Consider the following 19,689-nt stretch of genomic DNA (forward strand, 5'->3'; position numbering starts at 1 on the left):
AATGGCTTGAAGCTGTTTTGGGGACCTTGGTCATGTTTGCTTTGTGTTAAAAATGGCCTGAAGCTGTTTTGGGGAGTGGAGCTGGAGCTGCTGTGTGTGCTCAGGGTCCCCATCCCTGCAGTGCCCAGGCCAGGCTGGGTGGGACCTGCAGCCCCTGGGACAGGGGGTGACCCTGGTGGGCTCTGGGGTCCCTCTCAGCTTCCTCCCCACATTCACTTGGAGAGGATATTGTTGTAAATGATAGAAAAGATGATTTCTGTGATTTTAGTAATGCTCAAAGTGCATTTCCAAGCTCACTGTATTTGGGAATGAGCTCAGTGATCCTGCTTGTAATCCTTTGGTGTGTTTTGGAAGTTTTATGGTGAAAATCCCCCACCTGCAGCTGGGAAATGAAACATTGAAGTGTTTTCCTCTCTTGCAGGGCCCACAGATGGCTGCAGGAGTGTGAAGGGCCCTGGAGCTGCCCCTGGGAGCTGCTGCCTGGATCCCTGGGGGCTCTGCAGGCACAGCCTGCCCTGCTCAGCTGCTGCCCTGGCCCCAGGGGGACAGCAGCAGTTCTTCCCCCTCCCTGCAGAGCAGGATGAGAGCAGGGTGGAGGAGCTGGGGGCCAGGGCACCCCCTGGCCAAGGGGCTCCCCCTGAGCACAGGGGCCAGCCCAGGGCAGGGCTGGGTGAGCTGTGGCTGAGCTTCCTGGAGAGGCAGAGGGGGCAGAGGGGGCAGCAGGGCCAGGAGGGGCAGCTGAGCCTGGTGCAGCGCCTGGAGCGCCTGGCCAGGCTCCTGCAGAGCCCCATCAGGCACAGCCTGGCAGCTGGGGGGCAGGCCAGGCTGCAGGGCAGGCAGGGCATGCAGGAAATGCAGCACCTGCAGGGCAGGGAGCAGCCAGCAGGAAAACCCAGGGCTGGGAGCAGCACCGAGCCCAGGGCAGGGGCAGAGAGAGCAGAGCACGGGGTGAGCCATGGCCAGAACAGCCTGGGGGAGCCCAGGGCAGAGCTCAGGGTGAGCCACGGCCAGAACAGCCTGGGGGAGCCCAGGGCAGAGCTCAGGGTGAGCCACGGCCAGAACAGCCTGGGGGAGCCCAGGGCAGGGGGAGAGAGAGCAGAGCTCAGGGTGAGCCATGGCCAGAACAGCCTGGGGGAGCCCAGGGCAGAGCTCAGGGTGAGCCATGGCCAGAACAGCCTGGGGGAGCCCAGGGCAGAGCTCAGGGTGAGCCATGGCCAGAACAGCCTGGGGGAGCCCAGGGCAGGCAGGGCAGGGCTCAGGGTGAGCCAGCAGCTGGAAAAGGCTCTGCAGGAGCTCAGGGAACAGAAACCAGGGCACAGGGTGTCCCAGCAGCTGGAAAAGGCTCTGGAGGAGCTCAGAGCAGACAGAGAAGGGCACAGGGTGTCTCAGCAGCTGGAAAAGCTGGAGCAGCTCAGGGCAGGGCACAGGGTGTCCCAGCAGCTGGAAAAGCTGGAGCAGCCCCCAGCAGCTCCCAGTGATGGCTCCTCAGAGCCCAGCAGCTGCAGCAGCCCAGGGTGGGACACAGGGACCCTGGCAGGGCTGGACACGTCCCCAGGCTCGGGGGACAGCAGCTCCCTGTCCCTGTCCCTGTCCACCATTGACACGGGCAGGCTGCTGAGAGCCTTTGGGCAGCAGAGGCTGGGGCTGCCCCCACAGCCAGCCCCACAGCCAGCCCCACAGCTGTCCCCCAAGCTGTCCCCCAAGCTGTCCCCCAGGCTGGCCCAGCTGTACTGGGCCATCAGGCAGCAGCAGAGGCGCTCCGAGCAGCGGGCTGGGGGCACTGGGAGCACTGGGAGCACTGGGAGCACTGGGAGCACAGCAGCCACGCTGGGACGTGCTGAGAGCCCCGGGGAGGGGCAGCACAGCCAGGTGAGAGCCCCCCCAGCCCAGCCCTGAGTGCCCCGGGGGTCCCCAGTGCTGGGCAGGCCCTGGGAGCTGGGACTCACTGAAACTGCTTTGCAGGGCCTGGGGGGAGGATTCTGCCTTCTGAGAGTGGCCCCAGCCAAGGTGGGGCTCTGCAGGAGCCAGGGCAGCACCTAAAGATGGCCAGACAGCACTTGGGATCCTTTCCTTTCCCTTCCCCTTTTTTCCCCCTTTTTTTCCCTTTTTTTCCCCTTTATTCCCCCTTTCTTCCCCTTTCTTTTTTTCCCCTTTCTTTTTTTTTTTTTTCCCTTCCTTTTTTTTTTTTTCCCTTTTCCCCTTTCCTTTTGCATTCCCTGTAATTTTCCCTTCCCCAGGGGATCATTCCCAGCTCTCCTGGAGCCCCTTTAAGGACTCTGAGGATTCCCTGGAATTTTCCCTTTCCCAGGGGATCATCCCCAGCTCTCCTGGAGCCCTTCTGGGCTCTGAGCTCTCTCTGCAGCTGAGCAGCCCCCGTGGTTTGGAGGATGCCCAGTGCAGTCCTGGCTGGTCCCAAGCTCTTCCCCAGCAATAATGTGCTTTTAATAAAGCCCAGAAATGAGCTTTTCCCACAGCCCCAGGCTGCCCTTGCCCAGGGCTGGGATTTGGGAGCAGTGGGGCAGAGCAGCCTGGGTACAGCATTAATAGCAGCTTATAAAAGTACAGCAGGGAAAGGCAGTGAGAAATCCTTCTGTTTAAATCCTGTTTTCTGCTCATCTGGCTTGGGATTTCAGGGATTTCTGTTCTCCTGGCTGTTTTTGCAGAGCTCCATCCCCATTTCCTGGGACTCCACTGGTGCCAGCAGCAGTTCCTGGGGGCCCAGCTCTGCCCTGGGCAAGAAGCGACGGGCACGGATGCTGAGCAAAGGGGTCCAGGCAGGTGAGCCCTGAATCCCAAATTCCCTGGGCTGCTGTGAGCCCTGCCTGGGTGTTCCTGCTGCCAGGTGAGCCCTGAATCCCAAATTCCCTGGGCTGCTGTGTCTGTCCTGGCTCTGAACCCCTGGCTGGGCGCTCCTGCTGCTGGCTCTGCACTCCCCAAATCCCCTCAGTGCTGTCAGGTGAACACTGGATATTTAATTGCCATGCTGGGGCTGCTCTAACACCCAGTTTTCTCACTTGGAAGTCAGTTAACCCCAGCTCCTGCTCCATGTCAGTGGCAAAGGTGAGCTGCCTTTTTTTATCTATTGTTTTTTCCCCAAGACATCTGTTCCTCCCAGAATGGGTTTTGTAGGCATATGCTGTTTCAGGAATCAGCTGCAGTGTTCTGTGCTCTTCCTGGGAATATTTTGGGTGTTAAATTCTATTTCAGTCCCAAGCTGCTCCTGGCCTGGTGCAGTTCTGCAGTTGGGTTTGTTTTTTTTTTTTTTTTTTCTGGTGGCAATTAGCAGTTTCTTCATTGCTTTCATTTCCACGCCAACTCCCCATCATCACATGGAGTAATGGCCTTGGTTTATTCATCAGATACAGCAATTATTTATTTATTGCTGCTTGTGTGCAAGCAGATTGAACCAGGGAAGGATTTTCATAGGCAGAGTTAATTCCAGTCGAATTCCCACCCCCAGATAAATTAGATTTTGCTTGGGGTACTTGGTTTTTAATTTCACTCCGATCACACAGTAACAATCCTGAACCACTGGAACTCCCCTTGGTTTGGGGAAGTGGGAATGGAAAAGGTTTTGGTTTGGAGGTGGGTGAGGAAAGGGATTTTTCCATCTGGGCTGGACTGGGGGCTGTCCCTGCCCTGGCACACAGGGTTTACAGGACAGGTGTCTGCCAGTAAAGGCAGGAGCTTCTCTTTGAAATGGAGAATGGAAACCCCCTCCCTCCATATTATTATTGTAATTTTGAAATTAAGGGGCTCTCAGGCAAAGATATGGGAATTAGCAATAACAGTTCTTTCCTAGGAAAATTAAAATAGCAATGCAGTATTACACAGAACAATCCCAGCCCTGCCAGAGTCAGAATCCAAGCTGACACCCGTCAGTCAGTCAGGGTGTTGGCACAGTCCCATTCAATGGTGGCTGCATCCTCCTGCAGGGGCAGATGTGGTTCAGCTGGAGCAGTGCTCCTGGAGAAGGTGCAGTTTCCTCTGAAGCTCCAGGGATGATGTGGAAGGGTCTGGCTTTCCTCTGGAATCCAGTGGGAAGAAGGTTCCTTGGTGTCCCAAATGTCAGTTTTTATCTGGGTAGGAAAGGCTTGGCTCCTCCCCTGGCTGGAGCATCTCCCATGGGATGATGGAATTTTATCAGTCATGCCCTGGGACTCAGTGGCCATGAACAGGAGATATCTCCTGGAGGGAGGATGGGCTGTGGGAAGATAAAGATGATTGCCCAGCTGGTTTAAAGATGGCCCATGAGCAGATAATGTGTGCCAGGAGATCAGGGGCACTGCCCCACCCAGATGGGGACAGAATCCACATTGCTCTCCACATCCTGTACTGCAGCCTGAGACACCCTGGCACACCCTGGCACACCCTGGCACACAGGCTGAGCTGTCCCTGCCCTGCTGCCCTTGCAGGAGCCCTGGAGATCGTCAGCAGTGCCACCAGGAGGAACACGAGGGACGTTGGGGTGACGTTCCCCACGCCCAGGAGCAGCCAGCAGCTGCAGCAGCCCCCAGGGCCCAGCCAGGAGGGGCCAGCAGCAGGCTGCCAGCAGCCCTGGGCACAGCTGGGCACGGACAGACAGAGCACGAGGAGGAGCAGGATGCACTGGCAGCAAGGTCAGCACTGGGGACACACTGTCCCTGTCACTGCAGCCACTGGGACACACTGTCCCTGTCACTGCAGCCACTGGGGACACACACTGTCCCTGTCACTGCCCCCACTGGGACACACTGTCCCTGTCACTGCCCCCACTGGGACACACACTGTCCCTGTCACTGCCCCCACTGGGGACACTCAATGTCCCTGTCACTGCCCCCACTGGGGACACACTGTGCCTGTCACTGCCCCCACTGGGGACACTCAATGTCCCTGTCACTGCCCCCACTGGGGACACACACTGTCCCTGTCCCTGCAGCCACTGGGGACACACTGTCCCTGTCACTGCAGCCACTGGGGACACACACTGTCCCTGTCACTGCCCCCACTGGGGACACACTGTCCCTGTCCCTGCAGCCACTGGGGACACACTGTCCCTGTCACTGCACCCACTGGGGACACACACTGTCCCTGTCTCTGTCCCCACTGGGGACACACTGTCCCTGTCTCTGTCCCCACTGGGGACACACTGTGCCTGTCCCTGTCCCCACTGGGGACACACTGTGCCTGTCACTGCCCCCACTGGGGACACACACTGTCCCTGTCACTGCCCCTCCCTGCCCTGGTTCCATGGGATCCCAGCCCAACCCTGCCAGGCAGGTGGTGCCAGGCTCTGGTGCCATGTGCAGGAGGTGATGGTTGTTACACACAGGGAATGCAGCAACTGAGAAGGAATTAATGAGGTACAGGGATGGGAATCTTGTAGGTATTTAATATTCATTTCTGGGACACAGAACATTCTGTTAAACCTCAGTGCTGGTCACCAGCTTGTCCTTGCTGAGGCTTCCCAGAAGATGTTTCCAGAGCAGTTGAGTGAAAACTGGGAAGAACTTGATTATTTTTGAGAGTTGCATTTTTAGGCTGCTAGTGGAGTCTCCTGATACTTTTTTTTTTTTTTTTTTTTTTTATTTCTCCCTAATTCCTCACAACATCACAGTTAAATGTTTAAAAATATTTCCCTTACTCATCACTGTTGTTGTTGTTGTTGTGGGGGACTGATCATTCTCTCTCATAAGGGTTTAATTTAGGAAATTCAGAATATCTGCTCAGAAGCCCAGCTGATATATTGACATCACTGTGTGTGTAAACTGAGTAACTGAGCTCCTGGGGACACACTGAGCATCTGGGAGATGGGAAGGATTTCATCTCCCAAAATATGGATCAAGAGGCACAGGGCTTGGGGCAGCAGAGAGGCTCCTGAAAAATGTGTGATCTGTGTCCCCTCTCCCGTCTCTCTGTGTCCCCTCTCCCTGCTCTCTCTCTGTCCCCTCTCCCAGCTCTCTCTGTTCCCCTCTCCCATCTCTGTGTCCCCTCCCTCTCTCTCTGTCCCCTCTCCCATCTCTCTGTGTCCCCTCCCCTCTCTGTGTCCCCTCTCCCGTCTCTCTGTCCCCTCCCTGCTCTCTCTGTCCCCTCCCTGCTCTCTCTGTCCCCTCCCAGCTCTCTCTGTCCCCTCCCTGCTCTCTGTCCCCTCCCTGCTCTCTCTGTCCCCCCTCCCTGCTCTCTCTGTCCCCCCTCCCTGCTCTCTGTGTCCCCCCTCCCTGCTCTCTGTGTCCCCTCTCCCTGCTCTCTGTGTCCCCTCCCAGCTCTCTGTGTCCCCTCTCACCTCTCTCTGTGTCCCCTCTCCCATCTCTCTGTCCTCCCATCTCTCTCTGTGTCCCCTCTCCCTGCTCTCTCTGTCCCCTCCCAGCTCTCTCTGTCCCCTCCCAGCTCTCTCTGTGTCCCCTCTCCCAGCTCTCTCTGTCCCCTCCCATCTCTCTCTGTCCCCTCCCATCTCTGTGTCCCCTCCGCCCCCGGGGCTCCCCCAGGACCGTGGCTGGGATGCTCGGCAGGCACAGCAATGGTCTCAGCTCCTCTTTTCTCTTCTGCTCCTGTTGCAGGGCTGCCGTGGCTGGCCCAGGCAGAGGCCCTGCAGAGTGGCCCGAGGAAGGAGAACCGGGCCAGTGTCGGTGCTGGCCCCGGGCCGGCGTGGTTCGAGCCCTGGGGCAGCGCCCGGAGGGAGCCCCTGCGGGAGAGGAACTGGGAGCAGGGCAGCAGCGCCCCGGGGCAGCCCCTGGGCAAGCTGTCCCTGCAGGTGAGGGGCTGCCAGGCTGTGCAGGGCCAGTCCTCAGCTTATTTAATGTTTGGTTGGTCTGATATTGCCAGAACTCCTCAGTTTATTTAATGTTCGGTTGGTCTGATATTGCCAGAACTCCTCAGCCTATTTAATGTTTGATTGGTCTGATATTGCCAGAACTCCTCAGTTTATTTAATGTTTGATTGGTCTGATATTGCCAGAGCTCCTCAGCTTATTTAATGTTTGGTTGGTCTGATATTGCCAGAACTCCTCAGTTTATTTAATGTTTGGTTGGTCTGTCCCTGCAGGTGAGGGGGACTGTGCCAGTCTGGCTTTGCCAGAACTCCTCAGCTTATTTAATGTTTAATTGGTCTGACATTGCCAGAGCTCCTTCTCAGTTTATTTAATGTTTGATTACTCTGTCCCTGCAGGTGAGGGGGGACTGTGCCACTCTGGCTTTGCCAGAACCCCTCAGTTTATTTCAGTGTTTGATTGGTCTGTCCCTGCAGGTGAGGGGGGACTGCCAGGCTGGCTTTGCCAGAGCTAATCCTCAGTTTATTTCAATATTTGATTGCTCTGGCTTTTCCAGAACCCCTCCTCAGTTTATTTAATGTTTGATTGCTCTGTCCCTGCAGGTGAGGGGGATCCTGCCAGTCTGGCTTTGCAGAGCTGCTCCTCAGATTATTTAATGTTTGATTGCTCTGGCTTTCCCAGAACTCCTCAGCTTATTTCAATGTTTGATTGGATGCCTCAGGAGGCGCTGGCCCTGCAGGCAGTGTCCCTGTCCCCTCAGGGTGTCCCTGTCCCCTCAAGGTGTCTCTGTCCCCTCAGGAGGCGCTGGCCCTGCAGGCAGTGTCTCTGTGTCCCCTCAGGGGTCTCTGTGTCCCCTCAGTGTCCCCTCAGTGTCCCTGTGTCCCCTCAGTGTCCCTGTCCCCTCAGGAGGCGCTGGCCCTGCAGGCAGTGTCCCTGTCCCCTCAGGGTCTGTCTGTCCCCTTAGGCTGTCTCTCTGTCCCCTCAGGGTGTCCCTGTCCCCTCAAGGTGTCTCTGTCCCCTCAGGGTGTCCCTGTCCCCTCAGGGTGTCCCTGTCCCCTCAGGGTGTCCCTGTCCCCTCAGGGTGTCTGTCCCCTCAGGAGGCGCTGGCCTTGCAGGGTGTGTCTGTCCCCTCAAGGTGTCTCTGTGTCTCCTCAGTGTCTCTGTGTCCCCTCAGTGTCCCCTCAGTGTGTCCCTGTCCCCCCAGGAGGCGCTGGCCCTGCAGGGTCTGTCTGTCCCCTCAGGGTGTCTGTCTGTCCCCAGGAGGCGCTGGCCCTGCAGGGTCTGTCTGTCCCCTCAGGGTGTCTGTCTGTCCCCAGGAGGCGCTGGCCCTGCAGGGTCTGTCTGTCCCCTCAGGGTGTCTGTCTGTCCCCAGGAGGCGCTGGCCCTGCAGGGTCTGTCTGTCCCCTCAGGGTGTCTGTCTGTCCCCAGGAGGCGCTGGCCCTGCAGGGTCTGTCTGTCCCCTCAGGGTGTCTGTCTGTCCCCAGGAGGCGCTGGCCCTGCAGGGTCTGTCTGTCCCCTCAGGGTGTCTGTCTGTCCCCAGGAGGCGCTGGCCCTGCAGGGTCTGTCTGTCCCCTCAGGGTGTCTGTCTGTCCCCCCAGGAGGCGCTGGCCCTGCAGTGTCCCTGTGTCCCCTCAGGGTGTCTGTCTGTCCCCAGGAGGCGCTGGCCCTGCAGGGTCTGTCTGTCCCCTCAGGGTGTCTGTCTGTCCCCAGGAGGCGCTGGCCCTGCAGGGTCTGTCTGTCCCCTCAGTGTCCCTGTCTGTCCCCAGGAGGCACTGGCCCTGCAGGGTCTGTCTGTCCCCTCAGGGTGTCTGTCTGTCCCCAGGAGGCGCTGGCCCTGCAGGGTCTGTCTGTCCCCTCAGGGTGTCTGTCTGTCCCCAGGAGGCGCTGGCCCTGCAGGGTCTGTCTGTCCCCTCAGGGTGTCTGTCTGTCCCCAGGAGGCGCTGGCCCTGCGCCGCCCCGATTTCCTGTCGCGCTCGGGGCAGCGCCTGCGGCAGCTGCGGCTGCTGAGGGAGCAGAGGAGGCTGCAGAGGGAGCGCCTGGCACAGCTGGCACAGCTGGCACAGCTGGAGCAGCTGCTGCCAGCCCCGGGGGAGCAGCTGGAGCCGCTGCAGCCTGCAGGGACCAGGAAGGAGGGCAGGCCTGCCCCGCAGCCCCTGCCCGACCGAGGTACGCCACACATGCCACACCTCATTCCTTTCTTACTCATTCCTATTCATTTCTCATAAATAAATAAGTTATCATCATGCGTTTCTCATTGCACCCTGTCTGTAAGATCTTACAGAGTTTTTTGTAAAAACCTCTCTGAAACTTACCAGGGGCTCACTGATGTTGTCAGAGTAACAAACCTGCTCATCATTCCCTTATCTCCCAACTTTCCCTCCAGGTTTCCTGACGAAAGAAAGAAGAAGAGCAATTCCCAAGAGGGAAATGCTTCAAAGGTCTAAAAGGTAAAATTCAGGGAGTTTTGTTTTGGGTGGGTCAGTGCCCTGGGGAGGAGGAGCTGTGGATCTTGGGTGGAAATCATTCAGCTTTTTCAGTGAGAAATGCAGAGGGAGAAATCACAGGGAGAAATGTCCTGTAGAAATTCCAGGGCAGGTTTTGGGATCAGGCAGGTTTTTAGGGTCAGGCAGTTTTTTAGGATCAGGTAGGTTTTTAGGGTCAGGCAGTTTTTAGGGTCAGGCAGGTTTTTGGGATCAGGCAGGTTTTTGGGGTCAGGCAATTTTTAGGGTCAGGCAGGTTTTTAGGGTCAAGCAGGTTTAGGATCAGGCAGGTTTTTAGGGTTGGGCAGGTTTTAGGTTTGGGCAGGTTTTTGGATCAGGCAGATTTTTAAGGTCGGGCAGGTTTTTAGGCTCAGGCAGTTTTTAGGATCAGGCAGGTTTTTGGGATCAGGCAGGTTTTAGGTTTGAGCAGGTTTTGGGGTAGGGCAGGTTTTTAGGATCAGGCAGGTTTTTGGGATCAGGTTTTTAGGATCAGGCAGGTTTTTGGGATCAGGTTTTTGGGATCAGGCAGTTCCCAACCCCCTTTGTGCCTCTCCCTCCTGCAGGATCTACGAGCAGCTGCCCGAGGTGAGGAGGAGGAGGGAGGAGGAGCAGAGGAGGCAGGAGTACAGCTCCTACCGCCTGCGGGCCCAGCTCTACAAAACCGTGAGTGCCCGGGGTGGGGAGGGCAGAGCTGCTCTTTGTGAGCTGCCAAATCCCCATTCACACCTGGAACAATCCCTGTTTGTTCACAGCCAGCTCACACCCACCTGGCTGCAGCAGCTCCTCTTAGTCCTGCTCGGGTTCAGCTCATGGTTATCAGTGTCTGTCCTGTCCTTCAGAATTAACAAATTCCCTCTTAGTCCTGCTCAGGTTGAGCTCATGGTTACCCATGGCTGTGTCCTGTCCTTCAGGGTAACAAACTCCCTCTTAGTCCTGCTCAGGTTGAGCTCATGGTTACCCATGGCTCTGTCCTGTCCTTCAGGGTTAACAAACTCCCTGTTAGTCCTGCTCAGGTTGAGCTCAGCTCATGGTTACCCATGGCTGTGTCCTGTCCTTCAGGGTAACAAACTCCCTGTTAGTCCTGCTCAGGTTCAGCTAAGCTCAGCTCATGGTTACCTGTGGCTCTGTCCTGTCCTTCAGGCCCTTCTCTCTCTGGAGATGTTTAACTCTCCTCTCCTGCTTCCACACAGGTGGGATTTCCCTCCCCCAGGTGTGAACTGTGTTCTCACCAGAGCAGTTTTACACACTGATTCTCCCTGTTGTGTTTCCCTTCTCTCTGGAGTTTTTCAGGCTGGCTGTTAGCCTGCCCTGTACCAAGGCCTGGCTTTCCAAGGTTTTCCAAGGTTTTAGCTGTGTGTAACCCCTCTGCAGCACCAGCATTCCAGGGATTTGCTGAGCTGAGGTGCAGGGCTGCAGGGGGCTCAGCTGTGCTCCCTCCATTGCTGCAGCTCCCCTTCCTTCCCTGGAATCCTCCCATTCCATGGGAGCTCCAAGGAACAATGCTGGGGATGATAGAGGCAGGAATTGTGCAGGGGAGCAGAGGGGTCTCAGAGCACAGCCCAGGCAGGACAGAGTCCTTGGGTTTGCTGTCCTGTGCCCTGCCTGTGGCTCAGGGAGTTCCCAGCTGTGCCTAGCAAAGCCTGGATCTATCCTCACTTCAGTCTAAGGCTTGCAGAGCTGCTCAGTCACTCTGGGATTCAGCAGCTTCTGGGATCAGCCAGGATCTGTGGGACAAACCAGTATCACTGAAACCAAAACTGGCTTTTTTTACACTCTGGATCTTAAACTTGCACTTCATTTGTAGTGTTAAACTCTGGCTGGAACAACTCCTTTCCTGGAGTGTTCCAGGCTTGGGCATTTGTTGGGAACAGCAGTCACTGGGTTTTGAAAGTCAGCACTTGTGATGTGTTCTCCAAAACCTCTTCCTGCTCTCATGTGGGGAATTTACCACTAGAAAGATTTTAATTTGTTGCTATACTTGGGCTGGGTATTTTTAGGACATTTTTTTTTTTCCTGGGCTGAGAATTCCTGGTGCAGTAAAGTTTGAGGAATGAATGAGCTCTGGCAGTCACTGGCTTGGAGTGGCAGAGTGAGGGAATAGGATCAGAACTGCACATAAATTTGGGTTGGGTTGGAAGGGGGTGATGGTTCAGGCAGTAAATCATCCATCAAGTGCTGGAGTTTCCCTGCTGGAGCAGAAAAGCACCAAGAGCAGCTGTACATCAGGGGAGGGATGGGTGAGAGCAGCAGCTCCTGAGGGAGCTCCTGGTGCCTGGAAAATGAACCAGGGGTTCTGTGGGGTGGCTCCAAAGATGAGACAGAGCTTTGGGAAAGGAAGGAGCTGCTCCCAGAGCTCCAGGAAGAGTGAAATTCCAGCCAGGGACAGCCTGAGATGCAGCTGAGTTTATTTGACTCAAAATAAGACCCCAAACCAGTGAATAAATGTGAATTAAACTTGTTTCCCTTTAGTAAAGCAGAGTGCAAATGTCCCTGCAGGGCTCTGGGAAGGGCAGGGCTGTCAGAGCATTGCTGGGACAGTCTGGGGCTGCTCAGTGAGGTGGAAAGAGAATTATAAGAAGTTTTGTTGGCCCTGAGTGAGGGGGAAACAACTTGAGCCCACCTGGAACTGGAACCATGAAAATCCCTGGGCTGGGGTGCACAGACATTGCTGACCTGTGAAATTGTTCAGTACTCCTGCTCATCAAGACAGCAAAATTATTTTTATCACAGGGTGCACATGGATCTGGGCTGACTTCTGTCCCAGCAGCCCCTTTGCTTTTGTTCTTTTAATTTCAAACAGAGCATAAAATCATCCCAGTCACATCAGAGGATGGGCAGTGCCCTGGAATTCTGCACTCTGTAGTGGGATCAGATTCTGCTCTGCTGGCAGCAGCAGTCAGAACTTCCAGCCCCAGTGAAGTGAAAATGGATTTTCTGGGTTTATCAGATCCAGATTTGCTCCATTCCTGAGGTTTTCCATTGGTGGAGTGAGTTTGTGATTCCAGTAAATGGGGAGAGCTCCCAAAAGGAGCAGCAGGGAGTGGCCAGCCCTTCCCTGTGTCCCCTGAGCCTGAGGGTTTGAGTGTTTGGTTTTCTCAGGTTTTTTTTTTGTTTTCCTGAGGCAGGCAGGAGCAGCAGGTGTCACTGCCCAGAGGGAGAGCAGCACTGGAGCTGCCAGGCTGCCCTGCAGGTCTGAGCCCTGGGGAAGGTTCTGCAGCTGTCCCTGCTGGGCTGCAGGGTCCTGAGAGCCCTCCTGGGCCAGGGGCTCACCCCAGGGTCTGGGCTGGGGCTGCTTTGCTCTGGCTCTTCACCAGCCAGCACAGGCACTTCCAGCTCCTCTAGGGCAGCTTGCAAATGATGGTTCTGTGCTCAGGAGAGTTCTGTGCTCAGGAGAGTTCCCTGTTCACATTTCCCTCTGTTCCCTGTTCACATTTCCCTCTGTTCCCTGTTCACATTTCCCTCTGTTCCCTGTTCACATTTCCCTCTGTTCCCTGTTCACATTTCCCTCTGTTCCCTGTTCACATTTCCCTCTGTTCTGTTCACATTTCCCTCTGTTCCCTGTTCAGATTTCCCTCTATTCTGTGCTCAGACTTCCTCTGTTCTATGCTCAGATTTCCCTCTGTTCCCTGTTCACATTTCCCTCTGTTCCCTGTTCAGATTTCCCTGTTCCATGCTCAGATTTCCTCTATTCTGTGCTCAGATCTCCTCTGTTCTGTTCACATTTCCTCTATTCTGTGCTCAGATCTCCTCTGTTCTGTTCACATTCCCTCTGTTCCATGTTCAGATTTCCTCTGTTCTGTTCACATTCCCTCTGTTCCATGCTCAGATCTCTGTTCTGTTCACATTTCCTCTATTCTGTGCTCAGATCTCCTCTGTTCTGTTCACATTCCCTCTGTTCCATGTTCAGATTTCCCCTGTTCTGTTCACATTCCCTCTGTTCCATGCTCAGATCTCTGTTCTGTTCAGATATCAGGGACACCCTGCTGTTCTCAGTGAGCAGTTCTCAGCTGTTTGAATTGTGCCCAAGGTGTAAATTCCCATTTTGGGCTGTTCCTGCCCCTTGCAGCCTGGGCAGGGCTGGGAGCCCCTGGACAGTGGGAGCTGCCCTGGCCCAGCAGGGCTGGCACTGGGTGGGGCTGGGGGGCCCAAACCCCTCTGGGGTCCCACACAATCTGTGCTCTGCATTTCTCACTTCCCAAGCACTACAACTCATTTATTTCCCTTTGTTTTCCCCTCAGAAAATCACCAACCGTGTCCTGGGCAAGAAGGTGTCCTGGAGCTGAGGGAGCATCTCCAGGCAGCTGGCACAGCAGTAAATGATTCTGCAGCCCCACTTTGTGCTCCTGGGTCACTTTGTGCTGATTCACCTGCCCTGGGGGGCAGCCAGTGCTCTGGGGGGAGTGACAGGGTTTGAAATAGTAGCTGGGTTTTTATAGTGGTGTTAGGCACTTCCAGAGGAGAAACTGAGTCTGGAAAAACTTGGTTCATGATGTATTTATAACTCCCTGGTTGGAATAGCAGTTTTATATATTTATTTTCAATGAGTTTTAATGAGGATATTTTTAATTTTTTATTTTTTTTAACTCTTGTCTCAATGTAGAAAATCCACTTGTTATGTTTTGTACCTGAATAAAACACCTGAGCTGTTGCAGCTGTGTCTGTGCAGGGACAGGAGGGGCTGAGCTGAGCCAGTTCTGGGGTGGTGGCAGCTCTTGGGTCCTTCCTGGGATAATCCCCTTTTTGGGATGGTCAGTGCTGGTTCAGGGTCCTGGCTGTAATGGGATAATCCCCTTTTTGGGATGGTCAGTGCTGGTTCAGGGTCCTGGCTGTAATGGGATAATCCTTGTTTTTGGGATGGTCAGTGCTGGTTCAGGGTCCTGGCTGTAATGGGATAATCCCCTTTTTGGGATGGTCAGTGCTGGTTCAGGGTCCTGGCTGTAATGGGATAATCCCCTTTTTGGGATGGTCAGTGCTGGTTCAGGATCCTGGCTGCCCTGGGATAATCCTTGTTTTTGGGATGGTCAGTGCTGCTTCAGGATCCTGGCTGCTCTGGGATAATCCTTGTTTTTGGGATGGTCAGTGCTGGTTCAGGATCCTGGCTGCTCTGGGATAATCCCCTTTTTGGGATGGTCAGTGCTGGTTCAGGATCCTGGCTGCACTGGGATAATCCTTGTTTTTGGGATGGTCAGTGCTGGCTCAGGATCCTGGCTGCTCTGGGATAATCCTTGTTTTTGGGATGGTCAGTGCTGGTTCAGGGTCCTGGCTGCCCTGGGATAATCCCCTTTTTGGGATGGTCAGTGCTGGTTCAGGATCCTGGCTGCACTGGGATAATCCTCCTTTTTGGGATGGTCAGTGCTGGTTCAGGATCCTGGCTGCCCTGGAGGATGCAGAGCTGGTTTCAGTTTCTGTGACCATCCCCAGGCAGCTGATGGGATGGATAAACAGGAAAAGACATCTGAGGGAAGCAGAGTGGGTGTGAGCTGTGGCTTCCTATGGGCTCTGCCTCAGATGTTTGTGGAATTCAGTCCAGGAGCAGCTGGGAGGGAGCAGCCAGGGCTGGGGGGGCTGCACTGCACCTGGAGGGTCTGGAGAGACCCTGCAGGGCTGCAGGAGAGCTGGGATTGGGGACAGGACCCAGGGAATGGAGGGACAGCCAGTGGGATGGGAGGGACAGACACAGGGAATGGAGGGGACAGGACACTGGGAATGGAGGGACAGGACCCAGGGAATGGAGGGGACAGGACACAGGGAATGGAGGGACAGACACAGGGAATGGAGGGGACAGGACACTGGGAATGGCTCCTCTGGGAAAGGGGAGATGGGGCTGGGATCTTGGGAAGGAATTCCTGCCTGGGCTGCAATTCCCAGATTTGCTGTGGATCCCTGGAGTGTCCCAGGCCAGGCTGGACACTGGGACAGTGGGAGTGTCCCTGCCATGGCAGGGTGGCACTGGGTGGGATTTGGGGTTTCTCCAAACCCAAACATTCCAGGATTCCCTGTCTAGTCTCAGAAATTGAAGTTAAAATGAAGATTCCAAATGACACCATGGCTGGGATAAATCAGCCTGTGGCTTTCCCAGCTCTCCAAAACCCAGTTCTCCCTGTTTGTCACAGAACCAGCCTGCTTTGGGACATCCAGAGCCACCCTGCCTGTCCAGCCTGGCCTTGAGCTGGAATTTGCTCCTTCCCCTGCCTTGTCCTTGGCTCCAGCTGGTTTGGAACTGCTGCCTTGCCTTTGGGATTGTGTTCTGGGGCTGGAAATGAGCTCAGTGTGCTGGTGGGGCTGCTCTGATGGATCCCCTGGGACATTGATTCCCTGGGACCAGGACTGGGGCTGTTGGAGCCCTGATGAGATCCTGCCTCACTTGGAGCTCCTTCAAGCTGCTGGTTTGTGCTTTTAAACTCTCACTGAAGGGAGCTGGGGGGCCCTGCTGCTCCAAAATCCCTCTGAGACCAAGGGCAGTGCTGCCCCAGCCCTGTCCCCAGGTGCCCCCTGCCCAGGGCTGTGGAATCTGCAGGGATGGGAACTCCAGGACAAACCTTTGGGTGATGGGATTTCCCCCAGAGCTGCTGCTGGGGCTGTTCCCACCCAGCCTGCCCTGACCTCTCCCTGTTCCTGCCCCAGCTGGGGTGCAGGATACTGGGACCATACTGGGACACACTGGGACACCCAGTGCTGGCAGCTCTGGGGAAGGACTGGGAATTGCAGCCCACCCACCTTCCTTCAAACCCTCAGCAGCTTGTGCTGATTGCAGAGTCACCCCTCCAAATCCACTGCTCACAGGCTTGCAGGGGGAATGCTGCAGGGGGAATTAGGGCAGCACTGGCTTTTTCCAGCGTTGTCAGAGCAGGTTTGTGTTTTCAGCTATTGCCAGTTGTCCTTTGATCAGCAGCACCCCAGGATTGCTGTGCAGCACAGATGTGTGTCCACAGCCTGACTGCAGCTGGGAAACCTGGATGAGGAGGAAGAGAAGGAAATGGATAGAGGTGTAAAAATCCACCTTTTGCTTTTTTTAAAAAATGAGAACCTTTTTTTCCCCTTCAGAAGCACCTTCCATTTCCTCCTTTGTGACCATTTCCACCCTCCTTCCTTTGTGCTGTAAATCCCATCCCAAGGGAATCAGCCCTGATCCTTCTGTCACAGCAGCCCTGGGGGGGTTTGGGTCCTTCCCATGGAGAATCCTCCTCATTTTGGGTGATTTTGGGGTCCTTCCTATGGAGAACCCCTCTCCAGCTGGTTTGGATGTTTTTGGGAGTTCTCCCATGGAGAATCCCTCTCCAGTTACATGGTTTTGGAATTTCCCCTATGGAGAACTCTCAATTTGGATGCTTTTGGAATCCATTCATGGAGAACTCTCCATTGGGATGTTTTTGGGATCTCTCCTGTGGAGAGCCCTTCATTTGGATGGTTTTGGAATTTCCCCTATGGAGAACCCCTCTCCAGCTGGTTTGGATGTTTTTGGGATCCCTCCATGCAGAGCCCCTCTCCATTGGGATGTTTTTGAGATCTCCATGCAGAGCCCCTCTCCATTGGGATGTTTTTGGGATCCCTCCATGCAGAGCCCCTCTCCATTGGGATGTTTTTGGGATCTCTCCCATGTGTAACTCTCCTTTAGGATGTTTTTGGGATCTCCATGGAGATCCCTCTCCCTCAGGGCTGGCAGTCTGGGCTGTTCCTGCTCTCTGTCCTTGCTGGGGTCTGGGCAGATTTCCATGGCAATGCTCTGCAGTGATGATGGAATCAGGATTTCCTTGGAAAAGGGAATCCCCAGGCTGCAGCCAGTGCTGTCCCTCTGTCTGTCCTGCCTGCTGGGGCCCCTTCCCAGGAATTCCATTTGTTTTGTCACTGAGAGCACAAGGAGAGGAGGAGCTGAAGGGTTTGTCTGGGCCACAGCAGGTAAGGAAACCTCAGCCAGAACTCCAGGATGTTTGGGTTGCAGGGGCCTCAGAGACCACACAGTGCCATAAATTAAATAGGTAACGGATTTTATATCAGATTAAATGGATTATGGATTTCACATCAGATTAAATGGATTATGGATTTGACAGCAGATTAAATGGACTATGAATTTTACATTAGATTAAATGGATCATGGATTTGATATCAGATTAAATGGATTACGGATTTTACATCAGATTAAATAGATTATGGATTTTACATCAGATTAAGTAGATCATGGATTTGACATCAGATTACATAGATCATGGATTTGACATCAGATTAAATGGATTATGGATTTTACATTAAATGGATTATGGATTTTCCATCAGATTAAGTAGGTCATGGATTTGACATCAGATTAAATAGATCATGGATTTGACATCAGATTAAATGGATTATGGATTTTACATTAAATGGATTACAGATTTTCCATCAGATTAAATGGATTATGAATTTTACATTAGATTAAATAGATCATGGATTTGACATCAGATTAAATAGATCATGGATTTGACAGCAGATTAAATGGATTATGGATTTTCCATCAGATTAAATGGATTATGGATTTTCCATCAGCCCTCCCCAAAGTCCATCTCATTTTTTCTGTGGCTGGATTATAATTCACTTTTCCTGGAACAGCTCCCTGAGGAAGACAGGACTTCCTGGCAGGCTGTTCACTAGTGCAGATCCCACCTCAATGCTCTGAGGCAGAATTCAGTGTATTGTTTCCCTTGTGCTGCCCCTGTGAGCCCGGGTGCACTGGGGGCAGCCGAGCCAGGAATTCAGGCTGGGCAGGGTTTGGCTGGAGATGGGAAAGGCCCCACACTTCACACCAGCAGGGCTTGCAAGTCAAGCTTTCAGTAATATTTCTCTGCCTCCATCAGCAGATAAAGTGCATTTTCCTGGCCAAATGGGAGCCTGCAGCAGGGTGAGTGACCCAGCCTGACAAATGGAGCCCAGTGATTAATGCTCTGGGAGCAGCCCAGACTGCAGGGGGATGAGGCCGCTTGGGAGAGCCTTCCTGGGGCAAAAGGGGAATTTTAAATCCAGTTTTATTCATGTATCCCTGTGCTGCAGCCCTGGAGAATCCCTGAGGAGCTGGGAAGGCTCAGCTGGAGCAAAGGAGGCTCAGGGACCTTGTGGCTCTGCACAACTCCCTGCCAGGAGGGGACACCGGGGGGATTTGGGATCTGGGATCTGGGAACAGGGACAGGAGGAGAGGGAACGGCCCCAGGGTGGGAATTGGGGAATTTAGTTGGGTATTAGGGAATTTCTCATGGAAAAGGCTGCCCAGGGAGGTTTGGAGTGCCCATCCCTGGGGGGGATGATGACCCCAGGGTGATGTCTGGGTGATGGTGACCCCAGGGACCCCCTGCCCTGCAGTCCCAGGGCTCTGGGTGCCCCCAGCCCCTCTCCCTGGGCTCTCTGCAGTCCCAGGCTCAGCTGCTGCCCCTGCTGGGACAGGCCAGCCCCTGTTTGCCCACAAAAGGCTTTTGTGGCTCTCAGCAGCCCCAGCTGCTGCTGCCAGCCCTGGGAGCAGAGGCACTGCTGCTGCTGAGGGGCACTCAGGAGGGATGTCCATGGCCTGGGGACAGCTGTGACACGGCTGGGGACACCAGGGCCTGGCCCTGGCCCTGTCCCTGGGCTCCCTCTGCCCCTGCTCCATCCCACCCTGTCCCTGGGAGCCCTGGGGTCTCTGCTGGCTGTGCCAGGCTGGTTCCAGCTGCTGCTCTGGCCCTGCTGCCCAGTTCCCACCAGCTGGCACAGGGATGGGTTTGGAGCATTTGTCCTTCCCTGCAGCTGGCAGGACCTGCAGGGTGAGCTGAGCCGTGGCTGTGCAGCCTCAGGGAAGGCACAAACCCACGGAACCCCCAGTGCCATGGCAGGGACACCTCCCCGTGCCCCAGGGACCAGCCCCAGCTCCTCCCAGTGCCACCCAGTGCCACCCAGTGCCACCCAGTGCCACGGCAGGGACACCTCCCAGTGCCCCAGTGCTCCCCGTGCCCCAGGGACCAGCCACAGCTCCTCCCAGTGCCACCCAGTGCCACGGCAGGGACACCTCCCAGTGCCCCAGGGACCAGCCACAGCTCCTCCCAGTGCCACCCAGTGCCACCCAGTGCCATGGCAGGGACACCTCCCCGTGCCCCAGTGCTCCCAGTGCCCCAGGGACCAGCCACAGCTCCTCCCAGCTCCCAGACGGTCCCTGCAGGAGCTGGGGACAGCTGGTGGCGATGGGAGGAGCAGCTGGACGTCCCTGCCCAGCTGGGGCCCGGGGGAGCCCCCACCCCGCCCCTCCAGATGTTTGCAGCTGCAGGCTGCCCCGTCCTGTGCAGCCCGAGGTGTTTGGGGCAGCAGGCTCTGACTGCCGGGCCGGGCCCTTCCCTCTCCTCCTTGTGCCAGGACAGCCCAGCACAGCCCCCGAGCCCCCCTGTCCCCAAATGTCACCCTGGGCAGGGCCTGGAGCTGCCCCATCTTCAGGGTAAACCATTGGCACAGTTTAATTACCACTGCTAATCAATATTA

At 55.4% G+C, this 19,689-nt stretch overlaps 1 protein-coding gene across 2 annotated transcripts in view; it reads left to right on the forward strand.

Annotated features, from left to right (window-relative positions):
- Positions 1-13,876, forward strand: part of ALMS1 (ALMS1 centrosome and basal body associated protein) — a 20,851-nt gene extending 6,975 nt beyond the window's left edge. The window contains exons 4-11 of one of the 2 annotated variants that reach the window (XM_056490085.1): positions 422-1,869; positions 2,664-2,778; positions 4,416-4,619; positions 6,537-6,730; positions 8,680-8,911; positions 9,129-9,192; positions 9,789-9,888; positions 13,464-13,876. In XM_056490085.1, coding sequence (XP_056346060.1) covers positions 422-1,869; positions 2,664-2,778; positions 4,416-4,619; positions 6,537-6,730; positions 8,680-8,911; positions 9,129-9,192; positions 9,789-9,888; positions 13,464-13,508 — 2,402 coding nt within the window. In that variant the 3' untranslated portion in view covers positions 13,509-13,876. The remainder of the gene's footprint in view (positions 1-421; positions 1,870-2,663; positions 2,779-4,415; positions 4,620-6,536; positions 6,731-8,679; positions 8,912-9,128; positions 9,193-9,788; positions 9,889-13,463) is intronic. The other variant, XM_056490086.1, reaches the window with a different exon arrangement.
- The last annotated feature ends 5,813 nt before the right edge of the window (positions 13,877-19,689 follow it).

The sequence above is a fragment of the Oenanthe melanoleuca genome, chromosome 4 (assembly GCF_029582105.1).
Source record: "Oenanthe melanoleuca isolate GR-GAL-2019-014 chromosome 4, OMel1.0, whole genome shotgun sequence".
Classification (NCBI taxonomy): domain Eukaryota; kingdom Metazoa; phylum Chordata; class Aves; order Passeriformes; family Muscicapidae; genus Oenanthe; species Oenanthe melanoleuca.